The 23,759-nt window shown below is 36.0% G+C and overlaps 1 protein-coding gene across 7 annotated transcripts in view; it reads right to left on the minus strand.

The window, feature by feature from the left end:
• The window catches only part of LOC105095098 (heat shock 70 kDa protein 12A), a 272,860-nt gene that overhangs the window by 233,408 nt on the left and 15,693 nt on the right, over positions 1-23,759 (minus strand). For 4 of the 7 annotated variants that reach the window (XM_064488474.1, XM_031461838.2, XM_064488473.1 and 1 more), the window contains 5 exons: positions 15,424-15,484; positions 8,809-8,903; positions 4,136-4,304; positions 2,235-2,332; positions 211-292 (listed from right to left, as the gene is read on the minus strand). In XM_064488474.1, coding sequence (XP_064344544.1) covers positions 211-292; positions 2,235-2,332; positions 4,136-4,304; positions 8,809-8,895 — 436 coding nt within the window. In that variant the 5' untranslated portion in view covers positions 8,896-8,903; positions 15,424-15,484. Of the gene's footprint in view, positions 1-210; positions 293-2,234; positions 2,333-4,135; positions 4,305-8,808; positions 8,904-15,423; positions 15,485-23,420; positions 23,496-23,759 lie in introns of all 7 variants that reach the window. The other 3 variants (XM_031461837.2, XM_064488472.1, XM_064488475.1) reach the window with 1 other exon arrangement.

Here is a 23,759-nt window from a genome sequence, read left to right on the forward strand (position 1 = left end):
GTAAAAGTGCTTTTAAATCTCCCCAGACTCCTAAGGTAGGTGATAAAAGAACAGGTTGAGAGAGATTCATTGCCATAAGTTAGGAAAACACAGTATAAAAGATTTTTGCTACAAGAATCTTTATACACAGGTATAAAACAACACACAATACATATAAACAAAATAAAGTATGTGCATATATATATAGTTGAGGAAAATGATGAAACATACCTCTATTGCATTTTTCTAAGACTTTTCTCTGTTCAAGAACTTCTGAATTTAAAACATCTTTTTCTTGTTTAACTTTATTTACCTAAAAATGTGAGATTTTAAGGGGAGAAAATATCCAAAATTGTAAAACATGATATATGGTGACACGTGCAAATTGCTGTTCAATTTTCAACATGTTACAATTAAAGCAGTAATTGGCTCCACTGTGTTACCCTTGTATTAAAGCTTTTTAAAGCCTCAAAGTAACTATTTAAGTTAGGATGTACAGCTGGTAGAGAACTTCTTTACAAATTCCAAATTGCACTGGCATTGTCCCTATATATGGCAGTGAAATAACTGACATTTTAAATGCAAAAATCCAACTAGATTGCACCCCAAAAATACTTGAATCATTTAGTCAGAGATCCAACATTCAATCTGAATATTCACTTTAAACTCTGATGACATTTGGCTTAAGTAAAACATACATAAATTTTTTAAATTAAAAAATACTTTGAACTTTGACTTTTGGCTTAAATAAAATATGTATGAAAATCTTCCCTCCAAAAACGTAAAATTCTGAAATAATTTTTGGCATCTATCAACAGGAAAAGAGAGTATCATAAGACAATTTGAAAACAAGAGCATGTAAAGTTACATGTATCAAGTGGATAAATCTCAAATGCATTATGCTGAATAAAAAAAAGCAGGTACATTTATATAGTTAAGAACACTCAAAATACTATGTATTGTAGCAAAAATGTAAATACATGCATTGAAATGATAAGAGCCAAGTTCAGAATAATGGTTGTTTAGGGAAACAGGGCAAGGAGTGAGGAGAATATACTTAGGGAGAAATACACTGGGGGTTTCAACACTACATTAATGTTTTATGTGTTAAACTAGGTAGCAGGCATACAGACGTTCATTATTTTGTTTTTTTATACTTTTCAGATGTCAGAAACAGTCATAATAAAAATAACTTCTGAAATGGCTTCCAACGACGCCTCTAAGTGGGAGGGGAGAGAACCATCAATAAATAATTACTGAGGAATAGAATGCATCAAAATGTATTTCTCTCTCTCCTATGTTTATACACAAGAGACAAACTAAGATAATGGTCTTGAAGGGGACTCTGAATCCATCAGCACTTTCAGATATCTATGAACTGGTTTCTTTTAGTATAAGCTATATTTTTGTTTTTCGTTTGAATTAGTACCTGGTATATACACTGTCCAGCAGGAGCACCACTTTCAAAATGTCATTGTCTTTCTTCTCACTCACAATTTTTGCCTCAATAAGTAAAAGCAACTGGGGCTGGGAGGCTGGTGGGCACTGCTTCCCAACCTTTGTCACATTAAGGCCCTTAAGAATATGTGTAATTGGATGGGGCTGCTCACTGAAGGGATCAATGCCTTGGTGAGCCTGTAAACCACTGGAGGGATATCAAGGTGCTGTAACACATCAGTTGGGAAGCCCTGGGCTACAGAATCTGAGAACCAATGATGCAATTTAAACACAGATAGCTATGGCAGATCCCTGAAGCCGTGAAAAGAAGGCCAATTATGTGCTCCTGCTCTTAAAGACTTTTAAGGGAAAAATATTCTCCAAATACCCACTTGGACCCATTCTACCACCTATCATATATGCCCGTGTTGGAGGTACATAGCAGATAGCCTTTCCCAATGAGCCAGCTCTCCACTGGAGAAGAAATAATTCTTCACCAGCAGCAGCAAAGTGTACGACTTAAATGGCAAATATCATTGTCACAAATCTGCCTCATGGTGAAATACGAGGGACAATAAGAAACACTTCAATGCTATTTTAGTATTTTATTTCTTGAGCTAGGCAGTGGGTATATGAATGTTCACCATCTTATTTTCTACACCTTTCAGTATGTCTGAAATAGTGGGGACAAGAGAAGATTAAAGCTGGTACATGGTTCTCATGTCAGAAATTAGCTTCCCACAGCAAGTTTTTGACTTAGCCTGTCCCCAGACATCTTAAAACACTAAAGGTCTTGCCTTTGGGCCTAAGATACATACTTCTTCAATTACTTCTACAAGTTTGCTCTTGAGATTTTCCAGTTCAATGGCTAATATCTTCTTTTCCTCCTGAACAGATATAATTTGATCTTGAAGTTCTGCATTTTTAAAGAAAAAAATAAGAAAAAAAAAACCCAACAAATTTATTTGTAAAAGAAGAAATCAATCTTGTCAAAAGAATTGAAAATGCCAGTCTATGTGCAGCTTACGGTCAAGGTTATTTAACAGTTAAGAGGAAAATGAAGAAACAAAGAGAATGGAAATTCTGCTTCTGTGCTCCCCCCCACCAATAGAACTGTATTTCTAAAATTTTATATCAGGCGATCTCACTATGTTAAATGTACTAGATCATGTTTTCTTTACATTCTACCAAACCTGTATTCTAGAAAACTATCTGGCATTTTAGAAGTAAAACTTTTTAAGCTTTCAGCAGAACAAATTTAGGCACTGCACTAATGTCTTTTTTATTTTATAATGGCCATGGGCTCTTGTCACAATACAATACAAACAAACAACTGGGCAGCTAATAATTTGGAGATTTTGATTTAAAGGAAAAAAATCCTGACTTGCTGCCAATTTATAGCCCTTAAAACATTATTTGAACTGACTCAAAATATAACCTATTTGAAAAAGGGTTAATTCTAATAATTTTCTCTCCAGAGTTGTAGGTGTTTGGTTTCTTAATTTATTTCATATTTCTTATTATTGAAATTTAATAAAAACTGTTACTACAGTGAAAATATTAGCAACTGTAAGTGCAAAAGCTTCTGGTGTTAAAGTTACTTTTACTACTCAAATGTCAAAAAAAATACATGGATTAGCATAGAGTACTAAATTTATACCTAGGCCGACATGGTTTCGCCACTTAGCTTTTAAGTGCTTTTAATTTCTTACCCTTCTCCAAGAACAGTAAGAAACTTGCTATGTGGTTATTGATTTACAAGTTAAATCAAACTTTTTTGAATCCAGCTTAACTGAAGGAGTTCTCAGAGATTTATTTCAAAACCACTGTTTCCAATGGCTGGCTAATCTTGAAGGAAGAACAAGAGACCAGACCATTCGAGACCTAACAGAAAGGAGAATTACGCACAAAAGGAAGCCCTTTAAACTTCCTCTCCCTTCCCACCACATAAATATGATTTTTGTCTTAGGGTAGACAGTGGAGAGACAGGTTAAGATGACTTTCTTTTTACTGTCTTCTTAATACTTCTAACTGAAGTTTTTTCTACCCAACAAACTAACAAGTATTGTTCTCGACAGGTACAGTAAGTCAAAATGCCCCAATAGTTACTGAGCCCAAAACTGCTTTGCTACATCCTTAACATAAACAATATACATATATATTTATGAATAAAGTTAATGTGTATTTAATAGATGTATCACGTGATCCTGCCTTCTAGCACCACCTGGGGACCAACACAGTCGCTTAATACTACGTATTGCTTTTGGCTCATTGCCTGAATCAGATGGAAAGTTCTTGGAGGGCAGAGACTAAGCAATTTGGGGAGGTATCTTCCCCCAAAATTCCAGCAGAGAACCAGACTAACAGGAGGTGGAGGCTAAAGATATTTTTATTCATTCTTTCTTTCACTTAATACAGGTATCTTAACACATATCGTAACACACATTCTTAAAGAAGTTTATAGGCTAACTGGCTGTTTCTGTCAAGACAATGCTTTCAAAAGTGCCTAATCCCACAAGAAAGTAACTCATAAAGCTCACAAATGCTACACCTTATCATGATTCTCAACCAGGCTACTCCCTAGGACAAATAATCAGAATTGTTTGAGGCATCAATATTTTTTAAAATTCTCATGCAATTCTAATGTGCAACCAGGGTTGGGAAGCATTATCCCAATAGGGATCAAAAATATGCTCGACAATTGAGCCAGGAGTCCTACCTTTGATTTGCTTCTGACACTGTACTGAGACGCAAGTCTCGGCAGCACCCTCTGGGTCTATGGTTGGATCTTCCTCGTCAATGTTTATCTCTTCAGTTATTACATCTGGTCCCAGCTTGGCCATGTATAACATGCTGATTCTTTTCAATGCTTTATTTTCTTTATTTAGCTAAGGCAAATATAAAAACAGTTATTTTAACAGCAGTCAAATGAGTGTCTTAGATTTTTAAACAACAGACAAATTAAGTGAACTTTTGTCTTACACTCTCATCAATATTCACAGCATGAAGTATCAGCTAGAAGAGTCATTAATAAGGTTTTATTTAGTATTAAACTTATTACTTGAAGTAAGGCCTATGCCTTATAGCCAGCAGCATGTGAAAATGCTCATTATAACTGATATGAAATACAAGAAGAGATAAGACAAAGCATCAATAGAGATTAAATCAAATTTCAATTTGTTCACAGTTATTAACAGTCTTAATTAAGACACTTTATTTCAAACAAATATTTAGTTTGATGCTGTGCTGTGAACATGTTTGTTTGCCCATCCCTCCTTCTCTTCTGGACTCTGCCACTCTTCTTCACTGTTCTACATGATTTCCAAGGGAACAGCCCAAGTCCCCCCAGAGCATACCCCATCTCTTTGGCCAAAGCTAATTAGCCCAGGAATTAGGCACATAATCCAAGCTCGGGCAATTAGATCCCCTCTCTAGAAATTTGGAGGCTGTAACAGAGAGATGGGTTCCTTTCCATGTGTCTGGATGGACTGAAGCTCACTGGCAACCATATTACACTACTGAACTGACGGATACAGAAAGGCAGTCTGTAGCAAAGCCAAAATGGAACAAACGTGTAGAGAGACAGAGAAAAGCAACAGAGATAGGGAATCACACAGGACTCCAGTCCATTCCTGAAATGCTCCTAGCTCATGGATTCTATAAGATTCTCCAATATCCCTCTGAACAAATACCTATTTTTTTTCCCTTTTCTTCCTTAAGCTAGTTCAAGATATGTTTCACTCTGTACAAAGATTTCTAATAATACACAATAAAAGAAAGTTCAAGATATGTCTCTTTTATCTCTGTAATTCAGGTAAAGGAATCCTAATTCATTAATGTATTTGTTATTCCCTGGCATAAAAATGAGTTTTTTTTTTTAAAACTTGTACTATTAAACTTCATTTTTTGGAAATTTCTGAACATATATAAAACTAGAGGGAACAGTGTAGTGATTCTAGCTTCAATAAATATCAACTGTGCCCAATCTTATTTCAGCTATAACCCCTCCCATTCCTCATCACCACCATCACCATTATTTCAAAGGAAATCCTGGAAATTGTCATGTGACTTGTACTTTTTTCAGCATGTATGACTAATTGTTTCTTTAAAATATCCTTTTCAAAAAACATAGTCCTAATACAATTATCCCACTGAAGATACTGACAATAAGTCTTGAATATGAACAAATGTTGAATAAATGTTCAAATTTCTCAGTTCATTTTGTTTCATTTTAACCAGGATCCATACATGATCTACACAAAGCTTCTAGCTGATATGTACCGTAAAAAAGTTGACTTTTAATTTTAGTTATCAATTATCATTACCTTTTTAGCTCATGTGTTTATGTGCACATAAATGTTAGTACAAAGCACACACGGAGACTAACTTTGATGCAAAGTCCACAGAAGACAAATACGGTTTTGCTTGTGTTTTCTCTTCCCAAGATTAAAATATAAAAGGTTTTCTCTTATTTGAATATATGAAAATATTTAGCACATTGATTTCTTTACTATAAAATGTAAGAAATAGAAACACGTTTGCATTTACTCTTCTGTGGATTCTTCCTGGGAAGCCTTGTGAGATTCATTCAGGGAATCAGACACAGACCTTTATTCCCAGTTCCCAGCCCTTAACTCCAGCTTCTAGCTCTCCATATTACATTAGAGGATCAGGGATAAGATAAGAAACCCATGATTTCCCAATCCATCTTCCTTCAGATGGAAAATTCAAGTAAACACTGTTGTGGGTTCTCTGAACCATGAACACACAGCAGTAGAGGCTAAGGAACATCGTCAGTTCTCAAATGATGCCATCTTTTCTGAATGCAAGGAGAAAATAACAACATAAGAAAAAAAGTGAAAAAGATCTCATGTCTTAATTTGTAAATTCTGCCTCCTAATGTTTAAATTAATGGTTCCCAACCTTGCACATTACAGTCTCTAGAGTTTTTTTTAAAACCCCCAATGTGCAGGCCTGTACCAGACCAAAATCTCCGGCAGTGGAGCCCAGCACAGGACTTTGTCAGGGCTTCCCAGGTGATCCTACTGTACATCAATACTAAGAATAATCGACGGAGTAATGCAGTACTTTAGAATACCTTTCTATAAAATCAGTATAGCAGAGTTAAGAACCCAGCTCTGCGATCAAATTCTGTCTGCCTCAGGAATAAGCTAATCTTTCAGAGCCACAGCTTTCTAAATCAGCAAACTAAGGATAAAAATAGTCAGTATTCCATAATATGATGATAAAATGAGATAATATATATAAAGTATTTAATATAATGATTGATATATAGTAAAACTTCAGCGAGTATTAGCTAAGTAACAGAAGAGGTTTAGTTTGTAAGTCTAATTTTTCTTTGAAAATCGTTTATCAGGTAGTTTTCTTCAACCAGGGTATTCATCTATGCATTGTTTCTTCCTCTAGGATACTCATGAAAAAGTGAATATACTAATTTTTGCCATCTGGCGCTTAATGTATTACTTCCAAAGCCACCATTAAAGTAATAGCTTATAACCTAATGGTTAACAGTTCTGCCCTCAAAAGAGTGTAATGCCTCCACCAAACCACCAGCCACTGCCATTTTGGAAATATGCGACTTTGAGCAGGTTAATTCTGTTCCCTGGACCACCACTGCCTCATCTTAAATGACGGGATGAACTAGAGTTAGGACAAGGGTAAAAGTCAGACAGACTTTTTTTTTCATTATGCACTTTAATCACTGGTCCATATATGGTCCCCTTTAAAAAATTATTTTATTCCCTCCCCCCTTTTTTTATTCAGTAGGTGCTTTTGAGCAAGAGAATTCACCTCTCTAACCTGCAATTACCTTGTCATAATGGTCAGGGTAGACCAGGGTTGATTTTTTTAAGAAGACCCCAGACCCACTGACTCTAGGAGTACGACCCAGACACGTGAATGTTGAAAAAGCTACCAGGTGACTGGTTATGAACCACTGTGTAACAAATTTCTAGGGTCATTTTTACCATTTAGTATTGACAACAGGACCCTTAACTTACAGTTTGTCATCTGAAAATGGACATATGGTTTATTCTGAGGATGCAATATGAACTCATGGAGCTTAGAATTAAAAACAAACCCAAAACACCTACTCAATTAAACACTACAGATGTGCTCAGTCAATGTGGAAGACAAGATACTACAGCTTCGAAAGTCACATATTTCCAAAATGATGTTAACTAGGAATAAAACCTGTAATATACTGTCTCTCAAACCACTGCTTTTCATAAACTGCCAGTCCTGAGAGGTAATCAGTGTTCTCATTTTGGATGTATTATTGCAACCAGAATACTTGCTAATAACAAGAGAAAATACAGAATCTATCCTTAGCCACTACAAGATTCAGAACAGCCAGTTTACTCCAAATACATCTTTTTCTACTTGCTCCAAAAGACATAAAGGAAAAGAAAATTAAAACAGTTGATGTGCAGCAGAACAGAAATGATGTGAGAGCACCCACGTGATCATTGCTTTTAAAGCAATGACCTGTATTACCTCATATTCTTTGGACAAATAACAGAAAAGACGTTATATACACATACTTATATTCTTAGTTAGGTTCTGCCTGAATATACTATGAATCACAATGTAGAGTCACTTACAAACAATTAAGCAAATACCTCTAGCAAGCACACTGCTAACACATCAACTGATTGACTGACTGACTGAACTGGAGAATTTCAGGTGCATCCAAAGAAATACTTTGGAAGTAGGTGATGGGGGAGAGGAGAAAGAAACAAAACCGGCATCACTAATGAAATTTGGTTGAAAATTGCAGTAATCCATTTTCTGATGAAGTGGTTCAGATGCATTTTACCTAACCCAAAATACACAGGACAGAGATAAAAACATTCTTTAATAATAATGTATTTCTGATGAGACAGAATATAGAAAATTACACACTTGGTAAATTCATCAGCTAGAAGCAATCAGTAGAGCAGCGGAGGTCACCTTTAGCATACCCCCACTTTGCTTTCACAAATAATCACCTGAAGTGTTGGCTTGAGGCTGATTTTTTCATCTGATTCAAACAGAAAACACTCAATGCTCTTTTATGTCACTCCAGGTTAGTTTTAAACTTGGTTAGCATTTTAACCAAATGCACAGACATTTAGAAAGTCCAGTTCAACAGACTACTCTGGGACCATTTTCATAGGCAAAAAGCACAAATGTTGAAATACACATAAATACTTTGTTTTTAACAATCAAATACTGTCTGCATTAACACACATATTTACATAATCATATTTCAGGATCATCAGAGTAGACAACTGATTAGAGAACGAGAAAAACAGAAAAGGACAGAAGCTACTGTTTAGAAAAGCAAGTTGAAATTTAAAAGCTAGAATTCCTTTATTTAAAATGTCTCACCTTTGTTGCCAGAGCTTCAGCACTTTCTCGACAAGTCTTCTCTATTTCAAGATGGTTCTGCATAACATTAACTTCCTCTATAACCATGTGAGAAACTACGAATGAAGGGAAAAAATGTCTCAGCATTCAGAGATTAGTCAGCTATTCCAGAAGCCCACACATCTTGTCCCATGATTAAGAATAAATACTTCAATTCTTCAGCGAGCCAGACGTTTAGCTACCATGGAGAAACAGTGTTTAAGATGTTACCCTGATTAAATCTTAGCTAATATTTGAATGTAGGAGGGAAAAAACTCCACAATGAAGAACCGTTAATGCTCTTACACACATTTTAAAAAAGCTTTTAGGACGTTTTTTAAGTCTCTGTTTTCTATGTAGATGTATACATAACCACAGACATGTCTGCTAATTTAAACAAAAGAACCTCTAATAAAAAGTGGCAAACCATGATTTCCTGTTTTTTTTTAATAGGATATAATCCATGCATCTACTAAGGAAAATTAGCTAGAGAAATTTTAAAAAGTAAATCTTACACTGATCTCATAACTGGAATGACAACATGGCAGTTTATAAGCACTGCAATAGTAGTCTTTAGTGGTGACAAAGTATTTAATAAACTCCAGGGCAAAAAAGTAGAGCAACAAGATTTATGTACTATGTGATGATGAAAGTAGACGCTAATAATTGCTTCTGACATCACAGATTGTCAGGAAGATTAAAAGAAGAAATAAAATTTTACTTGACGTTTAACCAATGCTTCAAAAATAGTAATTTCCAGATTTTTTGTAGCTGATTTATATAAATTGAGATTCAAAGGGACAAAGTAATTTAGAACTTGAATTATACTTTGAAGATCAAGTAAGAAAAATGCCTCCTTTCACCCATATTTCTAGTTAAAAGAAAATGCTCAGAATCTCAAACTTAACTGTAGACATATATACTTATTGAAATTTGTTTGGCTTAAAAAAGAAAAATTAAGGACACCCAAACGTGAAACCCAACAAAGTTAGGGAAAAAGCACTGGGCTCACATAATACAAAGAGAGATTACTTTTGCTTCATTTAAGCTTAATTAACCTGCAATTATGATTAAACTCAGGGGAAAAAATTTCTCTCCAAATTAAATACAAAAATGTATTACTTCCTAAGTCTGTCCAAAGTTCTTATTATGTTAATATTCAAATTCATAAAGCAGCACTAAATGGCCAGAAACATCTCTAACCTTGACATTTTTTCAGGGGTAATAATAATCTGCAGCAAATGCAGGCCAACCAAAAACCACTTAACTAATTAGTAGTTGCAGTCACCGAGAAAAACATAAATCAACACTGTTATTACAAGTGGCACATTTGAGTGGCATCTAATTATGACTTGATGAGCACGATACTTGCATTATCAACATTACTACTGCATCCCATCAGGGCCTAAAAGCTGCTGATGGCATTGACTTCGAGAAACTCCCACTCAATGGTACAGCAGCACCCAACAATCGGCTTGGCAGGGGCCCCCCTCACTAAATGACACGTTAAGCGTAATTACTGGTAGACATTGTAAATAAACAGGATTGGAAGTGAAAATTGTACCAAGTGCATAAGACACAATCTGACACATTGGAAGTGGCAGCCTTAATTGAGAGTTTCTTTGACTGCTCAAGATCATTTCAACTGCATTTCTCAGAGGACAGTGATTATAACTGTGGAGACAGACGGCATAATGGTATCAGCACTGCTGACAGAGCAGTGAATTAAATTGTATCTGCTGTTGTGTGAAAGCCTTGATGAGAGGTACAGATGCCTTAGTGGTCTTATCATTATAACACAATGGTCATGTTGTCATCAACCTTTCTGGCTCCAATTGAAAAGAAATGATTGTGTGTTGAAGCTCTCCCCCCACCTCCACACCACCCCCCCTCTCCTCTTCTATCTCTTGTTCTGAATAGAACCAATTTTCAGAGAGCTATGAAATCACGCAATAGGTCCTAAAATGCAGCTGCTTGGCATACAAACGGGTCCCCATTAAACTGGAATCACACACAATATGTGTTTATGCCAGAAGAACAAATAGAAGCTGAACACAGGCCAAGTTTATTCACACACACAAAGCCCATGTAGCTCTTCATCAATATAATTGCCTTTTATATTGTAGTTTAAATAATAGGCTCTATTATTTCCTTAAAATCCTAATATTCCTGGCATTTTATCACTATGTTTACAAGGTAGGTTCTTCAAAAATGTGAAGGAAAGAGAAAAGAAACCTATACAATTTTTACAACATCAAATATTACTTCAAATTTTTAGCCTTAACTACTTGACATCTTCTACCACAATCTGGTATTTCCACTATCATAACAAAAACATAAACACTCTGCATTTTTCTCAGGAATTTGACTTTTTATTCAATAATATTCTTGCTCGTGGAAGAGCAAGAAAAATCATTCTGCACTAGTTAAGGTTTAGGCCTAGCAAAAAGAGAAAAAATAAACACTTATTTTCTAAACATTTTGTAAAAAGTTCTCCTGTAATTTAACTTGATAAACTCAGGTATGTATAGCACTAGCCCACATTTTCTCCAGTTCTGATACAGTAAACCCCATTAGATAGGGTTTTTATTTCTTCCTATAAGAGGGAAGAGTGGAAATTAAAAATTGTGCTTTAATTTTTAGTTTAAAAAAGTATCCCAATGCTAAATTGGTTGCATAGAAACCTACTTATCAACTTTCCAGACTCAAAAGGAAGAAACATATTTCAAAGGGCATTCATATCTTTAAAAAGCATGACCCAACTTCCGAAACCAAAAGTCAGGTCACCTGACACAAAAACAGAAATTTTTTAAATATGTAAGTTTATTTACAACTTTCCAAGGATAAATGTTTTAAAAACTTTTAATTGTTCATTTAATGATTTGCCTTATGGCCCTGAATTCGGGCTTATCTCATTTAACATCCATAATCCATGACCACTGTACCTCAGACGCCTATAATCTGGATGACATGAAGGTTTAAACAAGAAAAAAGGTGAACTTTAAATAAAGTGACCTTATTACTGCAGTTATGTTTAAAAAAATCCTAATATTTTAGAAATACATACATTAGTATTTATAGATAGAATAACATGATGACTGGAGTTAGTTTCAAAATAATCTGGGGTCAGTGAGAGTAGGCGTATGGCCATGACATGACAACTTTTCAAGTTACATGATGGGTACAACATGGGGGTTCATTACACTTTTTCTCACTTTTGTATAAGCTTGACACCTTCCATAATAAAAGTTTCTTTTAATGACTCTGAGAACTCAGAACTGTAACCTAAAGGAATATCAATTATTGCTTCTATCAGTATAGTTGGATTAGCAAAGTTTATCTCTCCTGTTCTATGACCTCAAAACTGTCTTACATACTTGCCATCATAGAATACTTCACACTGGGGGGGAACTGGGGTTCTTTTCACTTGTTTTTGTCTCCTGCTACCTGTGAGCATCAGAGCAGGGATTTTTCTTTATTTATGGTTGACTCTCTTGTACCCAGCACAATGCTATGTACACAGCAGGTGTTCATATTTGTGTTTGATGATTGAAACAATGTCTTGGGCCTAAGTTCATGTGTAAATACTTTTTTACAGGAATGTTTTCTGCAGTATAGAACTGTTTATTGGGCCAACTATGTGTCTACTGTGCACTAAACTCTGTGCCTGTGTTCTCTCATAAATCCTCATAACATCCTATGAGGTAGGTACTAGAGCAAATTTACATTTGAGAACACTGAGGCCCAGAGAAGTTAAGGAACATATCCCAGATTACAGAGTTCTAACTGGTAATCCAGACAAAGCTATTTCTAGACGACTCCAATTTTCTATGCTCCTTTCCAATTTGTCGTATTTAAAAGTGACACCATCAACGATGTTGCTTCCTTAGCAAAACTCCTCCCCACCCAGCCAACCCTCAGCAATATTTAGATGCAGAAGATCTCAAAGTTTATGTGGCAAACATACTGTAAATTCTTCAGCAATATCAGATCACTTAGAAAGGTTTATATGTAGTGAGAAAATAGCCATGAAAGCTGGCAGGCATGCAGGAAAATGAGCAGGTCCTAAAACAGTGCAAAGGATCTAGCACTGTAGCCGGAAAGATGTGGAAGGACTTCATTTACTTTCACTTTCATAGGAATCTGTCTTTCTACGAAACATGACCTTGTTATGTAGTAGCGTTCTTTGTCCAGAAAGACAGGAGAAAGGCTCAGAAAGAGCTGGCAGAGGGCCAAGAACTGCATGGCAATATGGACAAAACCAGGTAGGAAAAGGATGCCAAGCCAGGAAGAGCGGAGCCCTATGGCCCAACAAAGCTCTTCCTGAGCCTCATTCAGCTGCTCTTCCTACACCCAGAGAAGTAGAACTAGTAGGTAAACATCACAGGGAGACAGATTTCAACTTAGTGCCGGAAGAAACTTCCCCCACCCAGTGCTGCCCAAATGTGGAGGCTGGTGTCCGGAAACTAATTCACAAAAGGTAAATGATATGAACTCTTTAACACTGAAGGGCAGTCGAGCCTTGGGTGGTGCAGTAAATGAGATGATACTGAGCACTTACTACAGTGCCAGGTACTGTGTGCAGCACTTTTTACACGGATTATCTCATTTAATCTTCCAACAGCCTGTGGGGTAAGGTCATTCATTCCACTTTTATTAATGCAGAAATTGCTCAGGGCTACAGGGAGTCACACCAAATGGTGTTTTTCACCAGTGATAACTTCTTCGTTCCCTTCAAAACTGGAAATTGTACCCTCTGTTCAAGTCATGAACCATTTGTCTCAGACACAATTTTTATACAAATATTTAAAACCTTCTTAGTCTCCATTTTCTGTTCTTTTGAGACTGAAGAGTTAACACTCCATTTTCCTGCCACCCAAACTTTTATTAGGGCTGACTTAGTAAAGGCAAAAATTGAATGAATAAAACAATAAAAATTGCTGTACTATGCTTTTGATTGATTCTTTTAGGCTTTGAGCTGTTCTTAAGGAAAAATGTAAATTTTTAAAACTATCAAAGGTATTTAGAGGAAGAGACAAAGAAAGCATAAAGAGAAATGGTAAATGAAAGCAAAGTTTACATGTTACTCTAAAGGTAGGTTGATATGGCAGTAAGTTGCTTCCATTTCTGCATAATCCAAGAGGGAAAACCCATCCTGCCTGGACCAAAACATTTTATAACTCCAACCATAAGAACCTGAACTATTCCCACTGCACAAAGTATGCCAATCCACTATCAATAATTAATTCAAGTGCATTCATTAATTGGTAACAATGTCAATGGTGTAACTCTTTCGGATGTAACTCAGTCTCAGTTCAAGTGTAAGAACATCCCATTAATCCTGCATTAGGGAAGGAGAGAATCCTAAACTACTGCAATCCACACATTCACAAATAAAAGATATTTCTGTCATGGCATATTGACCACCAAAGACAGGTACCATCAGCAACATTCCCTTTCGGGTTTTTTTGTTACAGCCAAACACTTCAAATTAACTGGCCATTGAAATTTAACTATAATGTTGCATTTTTATGGCTGTTTTACCTTCAATAAGAATAAAATGTTTCGTGGTGTAGTTACCATGTCAACACAATCAGTCAATCAGCCTGACTAATATAGGATCTGAAGAACAATGGAGAAAGGCCCTCTTCCAAGGGCGGGGGGTGGGGGGGGGTCACCTTCCCTGCTATGGTCTTGTCTTTTCCCATGACGTATTTCCTTCTGATACTTCTGAGTGTGATCAGATATGTTTTATTTTAGGGGATAAAGTAATAACAGACTTATATCACATTAAAAAAAACATAGCAAAAACTTTAGATTATTACAGCTTTTGTGGAAATATAACTTTCCTTGGTGAGAGGACTATTTCAAACATTCAAACTCCTAAAAATGTATAAGTTCTATAAACCTAGAATTCCTTTTCTATGAATTAACCCAAGGAACTGCTTAGATCATTATAAAGATGTATGTATAAGAATACTTGTAATAGCATTATTTGCAATTACTAAAAACCAGAAATAATCCATCTATCACTGAAGGTATGTTTAAATAAATTATGGTACTATCATGTATTAGAATACTATGGGTAACATTTAAAACTGATATACAGATATGTACATATATGTGTGTGTGTGTGTATGTATATATCTCTCTACTGACACACAAAGATGACCATGATGTACGTTTACTAAAAAGAGCAGACCGCAAAACTGAATGTAAAATATGACTCTATTTTTTGTTGATATGTATATAACACAGATAAAAGACCAGGAAAGAAAGACTATAAAATACTATTGTTGGCTTTTCTCAAAGAGTAAAGATAACAATTCTTGTTCTCTTTTAACTGTTCTGCATAGTAAAATATTTTATAAAAAAGTTCAAACTATCTTTTATAAATAACACACTCAAAACAATAATGTTTAATCCATTTCTTTAAAAATCACAGTAATGTGTATTGTTTTTGGCAAATGGGAAGACAATTCTTCCTTTATTGGATACCCAGTGCATCAGCAACTAAACACAGAGTACATGTCTACCCACATCATCCCCAAACCTAGTCATATGTGCTAGAATAATTCCACTGAAATGCTTACATACTTTTCTGAAATTCCTCCAGTTTTTTAACAGCTTCATCTCGCTCTTGCCTAATTTTGTCACACTGAAATGAGAAAAAAAAAAAAACAGAAATGTTAAGTTTGTATCATAAGTTTGGAAAGGCAAGAAAGAGCAAACTTACAAACAATTTTATGAAAAGAAGACAAAAATTAAAAATCTTGGTGGGGAGGGGTAGAGCTCAGTGGTAGAGCACATGCTAAGCATGCATGAGGTCCTGGGTTCAATCCCCAGTACCTCCATTAAAAAATCAATTAATCAGTATTTTTTTAAATCTTAAAGAAGCACTAATTATATACCCAGAAGAGACAAAAACTCTTAATTCGAAAAGATACATGCACCCCATGTTCACAGCAGCACTATTTACAACAGCCAAGACATAGAAGCAACTTAAGTATCCATCAACAGATGAATGGATAAAGATGTGTAATATATATACAATGGAATATTACTCAACCATAAAAAAGAATGAAATATTGCCATTTACAGCAACATGAATGGACCTGGAGATTATCATATTGAGTGAAGTAAGTCAGAGAGAGAGAGACAAATATTATGTCACTTACATGTGGAATCTAAACAATACAAATGAGCTTACTTACAAAACAGAAATAGATTCACAGACATAGAAAACAAACTTATGGTTACCAAAGGGGAAAGGGGGAAGAGAGATAAATTAGGGTACAGGATTAATGGATACACACTACTACATATAAAATAGACAACAAGGATTTACTGTATAGCACAGGGAACTATATTCAGTATCTTGTAATAACCTATAATGGAAAAAAATCTGAAAAAGTATATATATACACATACACACACATACATACAATTGAATTACTTCACTATACACTTGAAACTAACACAATATTGTAAATTAACTACAGTTCAATAAAAAAGAAAAAATTTTAATTTTTAAAAAGGAAAGTAAACATATACAAAGAAATAAAAAAGCATTAAAGGCCACATTTGTATCTGTCCATATTTTCTCTGACCTTCTAAATACAATGACTCACCTTCCTGCTTATTATTTCCTCAGTTAATAGACCGATTTAACATCCTTGAGTTAAAATGTATTCATTCTTTAAGACAATATTTGTGCCTCTTTTAAATTAGGTATTTTGGTGATACAGTGAAAACCTACAGGTCAGATTCCTGAAACTGGGTAGTTTCAACTACCCACAACACTGGGGCACACTGGAAATGACCACTACCTGGAGACAAACTGCTTGCTGCCCCACGCACGCCCCATGTGCTCTCTCACTCAAAAAAAAAAAAAAAAAAATCCTTGAATCCCTAGAATGCTGAATAGGAGAAGGTAGCAACGCAAAAGGAGGGAAGATAAAAGATTCCACGGTAAGCATGTATCATTTACACAAGCCGATTTTTAATTTTAAAAGGTGGGAAGACTCACTGAAAAGACTTTGGGAGGTAAAGTCTGATATCAGGAGTTAGAAACTCTCTTACTGCTAGTGGAAGCGTCAACTGGCATAAGTGCTCTGGAAATAAACTATCAAAATTGGAACTGTGCACACTCTAGGACTCAGAAAATTCTACTTCTAGACTCTATTACTAGACTCTTTAGTAATGTGTACAAGATGATCTATACAAACATGTTCTGTATTTAGAGTAACAAAAATAAATCATGGTATATCTGTATAATACAGCATAAATGAAAGTGAAAGAAATAAAGTTGTATCAACAATAAACCTCAAAAACCATAACGTTGAGTAAAAGGAGTTGCAGAATATATATCAAATGGTATCTTAAGCAGAGAAAAACACTTTTTATATTTATATTGTATCTGTATATTTTGTGATACATGTAGTATATATAAAAAATACAAAAACATGAACTAGGAAGATACATAAAAAAATTTATGTAAGTAAATGTCTCCTAAAAGAGGAGAAGGGGTCTAGACTTGGGCGACACAGGGGATCTTCAATTTTACCTGTAGCACGCCTTCTTATTTTTAAATTTGAAAAAGATAAGTTAATTCTGTGAGGTACATATTTGTTATATTATTCCCTGCCCTTTTCTATGCTTTTAAAATATTTGTTTAAATAAAACAATTAAGAAACAAACAGTTCAGTTTTGTCCATTAGTCTCTCAAGATGTGAAGCTTTTAAAAACCCACCTCTGTTCATTTGGGTAAACCCACTCTGGTTGGAGCACAGGAAACAAGTACACAGTGTTCAACCAGCAAGGCGATTTACTAAATCCTGACCTCGACCCTCCACGAGAGGGGTCAGGCAGAACCAATTCCTACAGGACAAGGCATCTTCTTTCATTAAAGTTTTCCTATGGAAATGTAAGCTCTCTAAAAAAGTAATCCTAACACAGTTTCCAGTCCCAACTTAACAGGTAAACTGTATTTACTGTCTTTTTGTGTTTAAAATTCTCAACACTCGAGTTCTGAATTCTCAAATCAGTTTATGAGATCCTTCCTCCACCAGACAGTGTAACACTTAACTTTATGAGAGTGCTGCTAGCTGCCTCAGGAACGCTCCCCTCGTATTCTAGAATATGGCATCTGTCTGTCTTGTACTTCCCCACTGCACTGCCAGACTGCCCACCCATGGCCATGCTCTCTGCTCAGAAGGCCACAGGCTTTAGCTAATAAAAGTCGCAACACCACACTCTTATTCCAACATTCAAGAGCCTCTACGGTCCAGCTATATGCTTTCACACTAACCCTATGGTCACCACCAGCAGATTCGGAAGCTGTCTCGTAACACCAGCTGTGTTCCATCAGGGGTCTTCATGTTGCTTTGCTTTCTATTTTCTGCAACCACATTATGATAGAACTGGCAGCCACAGAATTTACCATCTGCTATGGATACTGAAAGGGGGTGTGTGCTGGGGGCGGGGTGGGGCGCAGGGGCAGGAACTTTACACATGCTGCAAATGCAACTTATTTATTCCAAACCAGAGCTGAGCAAAATATGAAGGACGTACCTGTTTACTAAGCAGAAAGCCAAACATCTACTTATTTTTCTGGATTCACCTAAAATGATGAAATATCTTGTAACCTCTCTCTCATTCTACCAAGAGAGAGAAATTAGCAAGGATTCTGGGCCTTTTCGGAAGAATGTTAGTTACATCTTTATGTCTCACAGAAGCCCCACATCCATCCTACCCCTTCCCCTTCCCCTGCTCACGCAGCTGCACCATTTGTAGAAACTGCTTCTTTTTGTGTGAGAATTGCTCATGAAGACTTTGCAATAGCAACAGATGTTCTTGGGCCCACATCACTTAATTATGATGCTCAACGATTCTCTGTAGCTCAAGGCTGGGGTAGAACTCAGCAGCACGAGTGCTGGCTGGTTTAAGCAAGCTGGGTAACGTTACACATATTCTAGAGTCTCTATTTTGGCTCTTCATGAAGTTATGAATTGGCCAGAGGTTAGCCTTGCTGGTTTTGAAAGCTCTTAGTATTAGAAGCGCTGGCTGTTTTCCAGAACTCTTCCTTGAGTCTCATCCAGGCAGATACCTGGCTTCTGAAAGTAAATCAGCATTTCAAAGCACTGGCAGACTGATTTGCAGGGAGAAGTCTTTACAGTGTGAACTGACATTCCCCTCTCCCCCACCAAAATGGGCAGCTCCATTCTCTCTCCCGCACATATCATCCAACTCCTGTTTACACTAAAATGTCTGCTTAACAGGGCGCAGCAGAAGTACAGACAACTGATGCAGACACTAAGACATCTTCGTATTTTGCTGTGTGTATATTTTAGGTAAGGAAACCCCCAAGATTCTGAATTGTGCTTAACTTCCACTAACATAAATATTCATTTTTACCTCCATGGAGCACAAGTGCAATGAAGGGTTACCAGCCTAGAGAGAGGCCAGTTTGGGGCCCAGGAAGCACACACATGCACTGCACATACACAACAGAGGAGACAACCCAACCTACACAAAGACAACTACCTTACAGTTGACTGAATTAGAGTTCCAAGCAGGTATCTACTGCAATCACTGAATGCCTTTATTTCCTTCCTCTGAGTATTAAACAAATTATTTACACAGCACCTACATGTGCCAGGCACTTTGCTAAGCACCAGGGAAAACATGGTGGGGAACAAAATAAGCAATGTGCTCTCACAAAACTTATGATCTTCCAAGAAAGGTCAACAATGAAACAAGCAACATATAAAGAACACTTGCTATGAGAGAAATACTGCACAGGGGCACAGAGCAGGGGCTGTAACACTAAGTCTGAAGAGGTCTCAACCTCACACCAGTTTTTATTTACTTTTCTTGAAGTTCATTCCTTTGATGTCCAGTTACAATGTTTAAACATTTAAACAGGCATAGCATCAGAACTGTGCATGTTTACCTGTTTTAGAATCTCTGGTGATGCAGTTCAAGGATCATCAAATCATTTTTAATAAAAATCAACAATTCTGTTGTCTCATCTATGTAAGTTTGGCTAGAACTCAGCTGTGCTTATCCTTAAAGAATACAATAAATTAAATCATTCCCACTAGGATGGAATTCCTTTCGCTTTCTTTCTCTTTTAGTGGTGTTCTTTCTTCCAATTCAAAGTTCTTTCCCTCCAATTTTCACAGGCAATAAAGTAGTAGCTGCCCCCTAAAGCTGTCTTACAGCATTCTCTAAATTCTAGGTATTGTGTGTTAGATGGAAACACATGTCATCAGAACAGAGATCCTTGCTCTTTGTTTCTGGATAGATTGCTGTTAATAAGAGACTCATTTTCACTTTCAAACTGCTAAGTAATTACTTTTTCTCTGGCACGACCACTTGCCACTCTGTTCTAAAGAAACTGCATGTATGTGAATGTATTATGCATGAACAGTTAGCATAATGGATGCATATCTTGCTCTTTAAAGTGGCTTCTTTACTGATTTTTTTTTTAAATAAAATACTTTGGGACCTTCACCTTTGAAATTTACACAAGAGGAAGAAATTTTAACAATACACAACTGAGCCAAGATGCAAACAGTATCATCTATCTTGCTTCTTGAAACGTAAGTCTTGGAAAGTGTCTGTCTCTTTCCCTTTTCATTCATTGCTCCTGGCAAGCTGACAAAACGCCTGATGCACTGTTACAGCAGCTCACCCAAACGACTTCTAATCAGCCACTTAAACATTTATTCATTTCAAAACTCGATCTCAGGACATAATATTAAACATAAATACTTACTGTTCAAAGCAGACATTCTTCTATTATATAGATTTCCTTCTTTCTATGCACACTCCATACAAACCCCTACCACCCTGAGAAATGTGAAAGCTATTCCATTAAAAGCTCAAAGAGGCACTCCTCCCCCGTATAGAAAAAAAACCCAGTTATGACAAAGATCCTGAATGAGTCATAAGAGAATGCCCTTCAATTGTAGAAGCATGACTAACATTTAAATATGACTGTTTCACAAGCAAAGTAAAACTTTATTTGGTTAATTTCAAAATATATAGTCCTCTATTTTTCGAACCCCAAAATAATTTGGAAAGGTTGTCGACTTCAATGTGACAGGCCTTCTTACTTTTTAACATACTGTTGATAATGCTATTTAGAAACTAAGTAAAAAAAATAATGAAAAGTAGCATCCTTTCCATAATCTCCACTTTTTGTGATGTCCTAGAAAAAAAAATGTTTTGAATTTTAATTCAACCCATACAACTCACTTGTATCCTATGTAATATTTTGATAATGAATTTTGGTTGATAAAATGTGATACATGCATAAGAAATAAACAGATGTTTTATTACAAAGAGGAAAACAATTAGTTCTGCTTGTGAGAGAATTAGAAGACTGAAAAAAAAACTAAGTGACATTTAAGCCAAGCATTAAGAGATAATAAGAGTTTGTCACATGGAATTGAGTAGAAACCTTGTCTTTTTGTTCTTTTCCCATCCCACTCTCAAACTCTAAGCATTCACTTGTAACAACACAATTTGTCATAGTTATTTGTCAACTTGCCTGTGTCCCTCATTAGAGTAGTTTTACTCAAGAGTGGGACCTTCGTATACTTTTCTTTATATCCCAGTACTCAGAGGCATTAGCAAAAAGTTTGCCCTTAAAAAAGCTTCCCTTATTCCATCTTGATTCTGATTCCATCCTCAAAGGCATTGATAAAAACCATGAAAGGATAAGAAAAATTACATTTTCCTTAAAAAGGGAGAACTGCAAAGGAAAAGATCATTAAAATACTGGCCCACCCTCCCAAATCTCCTACTCTTATCCTTGGAAGGTATTATGTCAGAATCTATACACATGCACACACACACACGTGCGTACACAAGAATGTTTCTGACGTAAGACTGATTTTATATTTAACTTTCAGTTTTTAAATACAAACCAATAGATGGTGAAGACAAATGATCCAGAAATGTATTGAATCTGATAATTTGCTGTGGAAAATTCATGATCTCATTACAAAAAATTAGGCATGAAACCAAGACCTTTGTGGAAAAAAAGTCAATTAGCTCCCAATAAGTTTACCTGCTTCAAAAAGCACATTTGTTATCTGTGAAACAGAGCTGACACAGGGCTGTTTGGAGCATCAGATAAAGGAGATAAATGAATGTACATGACTCACTGTAGCTTCTTAATAAAAGTCAATCAAGCACCTGCTTGTTATGAAGAAATTTATACCCTACCACTTGTGTCAACAGAGGAGACTCCAAACAGGGCATAAAAAGATCTTACCCAAAGGAATCACACCCACTGATAAGGTTCATAACCTGACAACAAAGATGGTTAGATGTAATGTGGACAGATGGAAGGAAAAAACTTGCAATTTATTTTTCTGATCCCTTCCACTTGTGCAAAATTTCCCCACATCAAATTAACTACGGCAATAGGAATCTTACTTTAGATTTCTATCCTTGATTGGTTTAACTGAATTCTGGTTTGGGGTCACGACGTAAGAATGGCCATGGATATTTGCTGATATGAAATGGACAAACCTCACCCAGCCAGGCACAAGAAAGTGCTTTGCCAGAGAAAATGGTATTCTCCATTTACCACCTCCGGAACTAAAGCTGCTTTTACTCATTCTATGCTGTATAAAAAGGCTTTTATTATAGGCTTCCTCCCTTTGTAATATGCACCCCCACCTTTGGGGAAAAATCTGCAGTAATAAGCCTGCTAGTCTTTTAACAGAAGACACACAGAGTTCAGTAAACTTAAAATCATTCTATTTTGTTTTACCCAACCACACAGCATTCCATATTGCTTTCACTTCTTTTCTTCCCATTTCCATTAATAGTTATTTTTAAAGAATTAGAAGCCTGTCAATAACGCATCCAGATGTATGTAGGACATACTCTGTGTAGAGAAGCACATAAGCAGGCAATGGGCTAAGGTAATTTTTAACCCTTCTTTTACTAAATGCATTTTACCTGTAAATTACTTGCGTAACAGATGGTTCACTTAAAATCTCACTGCAGAAAGTGGCTCTCAGTTAAATAACCATCATCATCAATAATACATGTTTATAAAACATCTACTATTTTTAGGGCAATGCTAGAGCTACAAGTAAGCAAGGATTAAAGAAGCTGAAGGAAAGAGAAAACAAAAAATTTACTTCTTCCTCTTACATTATTCATGTTCTTCCATATCCTTCTTTCTCTATCATATGAAGACACTTCTTTGCTTTCCCTCCTCATAGCTTCTAGGTTAAGTCAAAGAGTTGCCCTGATTTAACCCTTCCAACTTGTTTTGCTCTCCTCCTCTTGGACCAGGAACATCCATGGAAGAGACTCAATTGACTGGTAACTTCTTTGCTCTTTCTCTTAGAGCTGGAAGACGGTTGGGTATCTTAGGGAAAGAGGCTCAAGCTATCTGGCTTAAACATTACCCATTAGCTTTGCTTGAAATTATGGGGCATGAGGGACCCAAGATCTAAGCACACACTCCCCACCTATTGGCATCCTCAGGACATCTGTGATTTGGGGTGGTTATCGTGTTAGAATTAGAAATCTTGTCAAACTATTTTCAGTGACCTTCTTACCATATTAGAGATGTATGTACCAGACACCTTTTCATGGATATTTTCATCACGCCAACCTACCATTCCCTGAATTGCCTGACAAAAGGAAGAGAAGATACTTAAAATTTCAAAGAACATCAAAGATTTATTTACAAATCAGCTAAGGAGCATGAAAACTGGGTGGAAAATAGTGATCTAAAAAAGCATTATAATCTGCTTTGAACTAGAGTACTTACCATTAATATCACCAACCATATACTACATCTATATAGGTGGCAAATTAACATGAGTAAAAAAGTTAAATATGATTCTTAAGAGCTCAACAAATTCCCCCAAATATGCCACAAGTTTTACCAACAT

Source organism: Camelus dromedarius, chromosome 8, assembly GCF_036321535.1.
Source record: "Camelus dromedarius isolate mCamDro1 chromosome 8, mCamDro1.pat, whole genome shotgun sequence".
NCBI lineage: Eukaryota > Metazoa > Chordata > Mammalia > Artiodactyla > Camelidae > Camelus > Camelus dromedarius.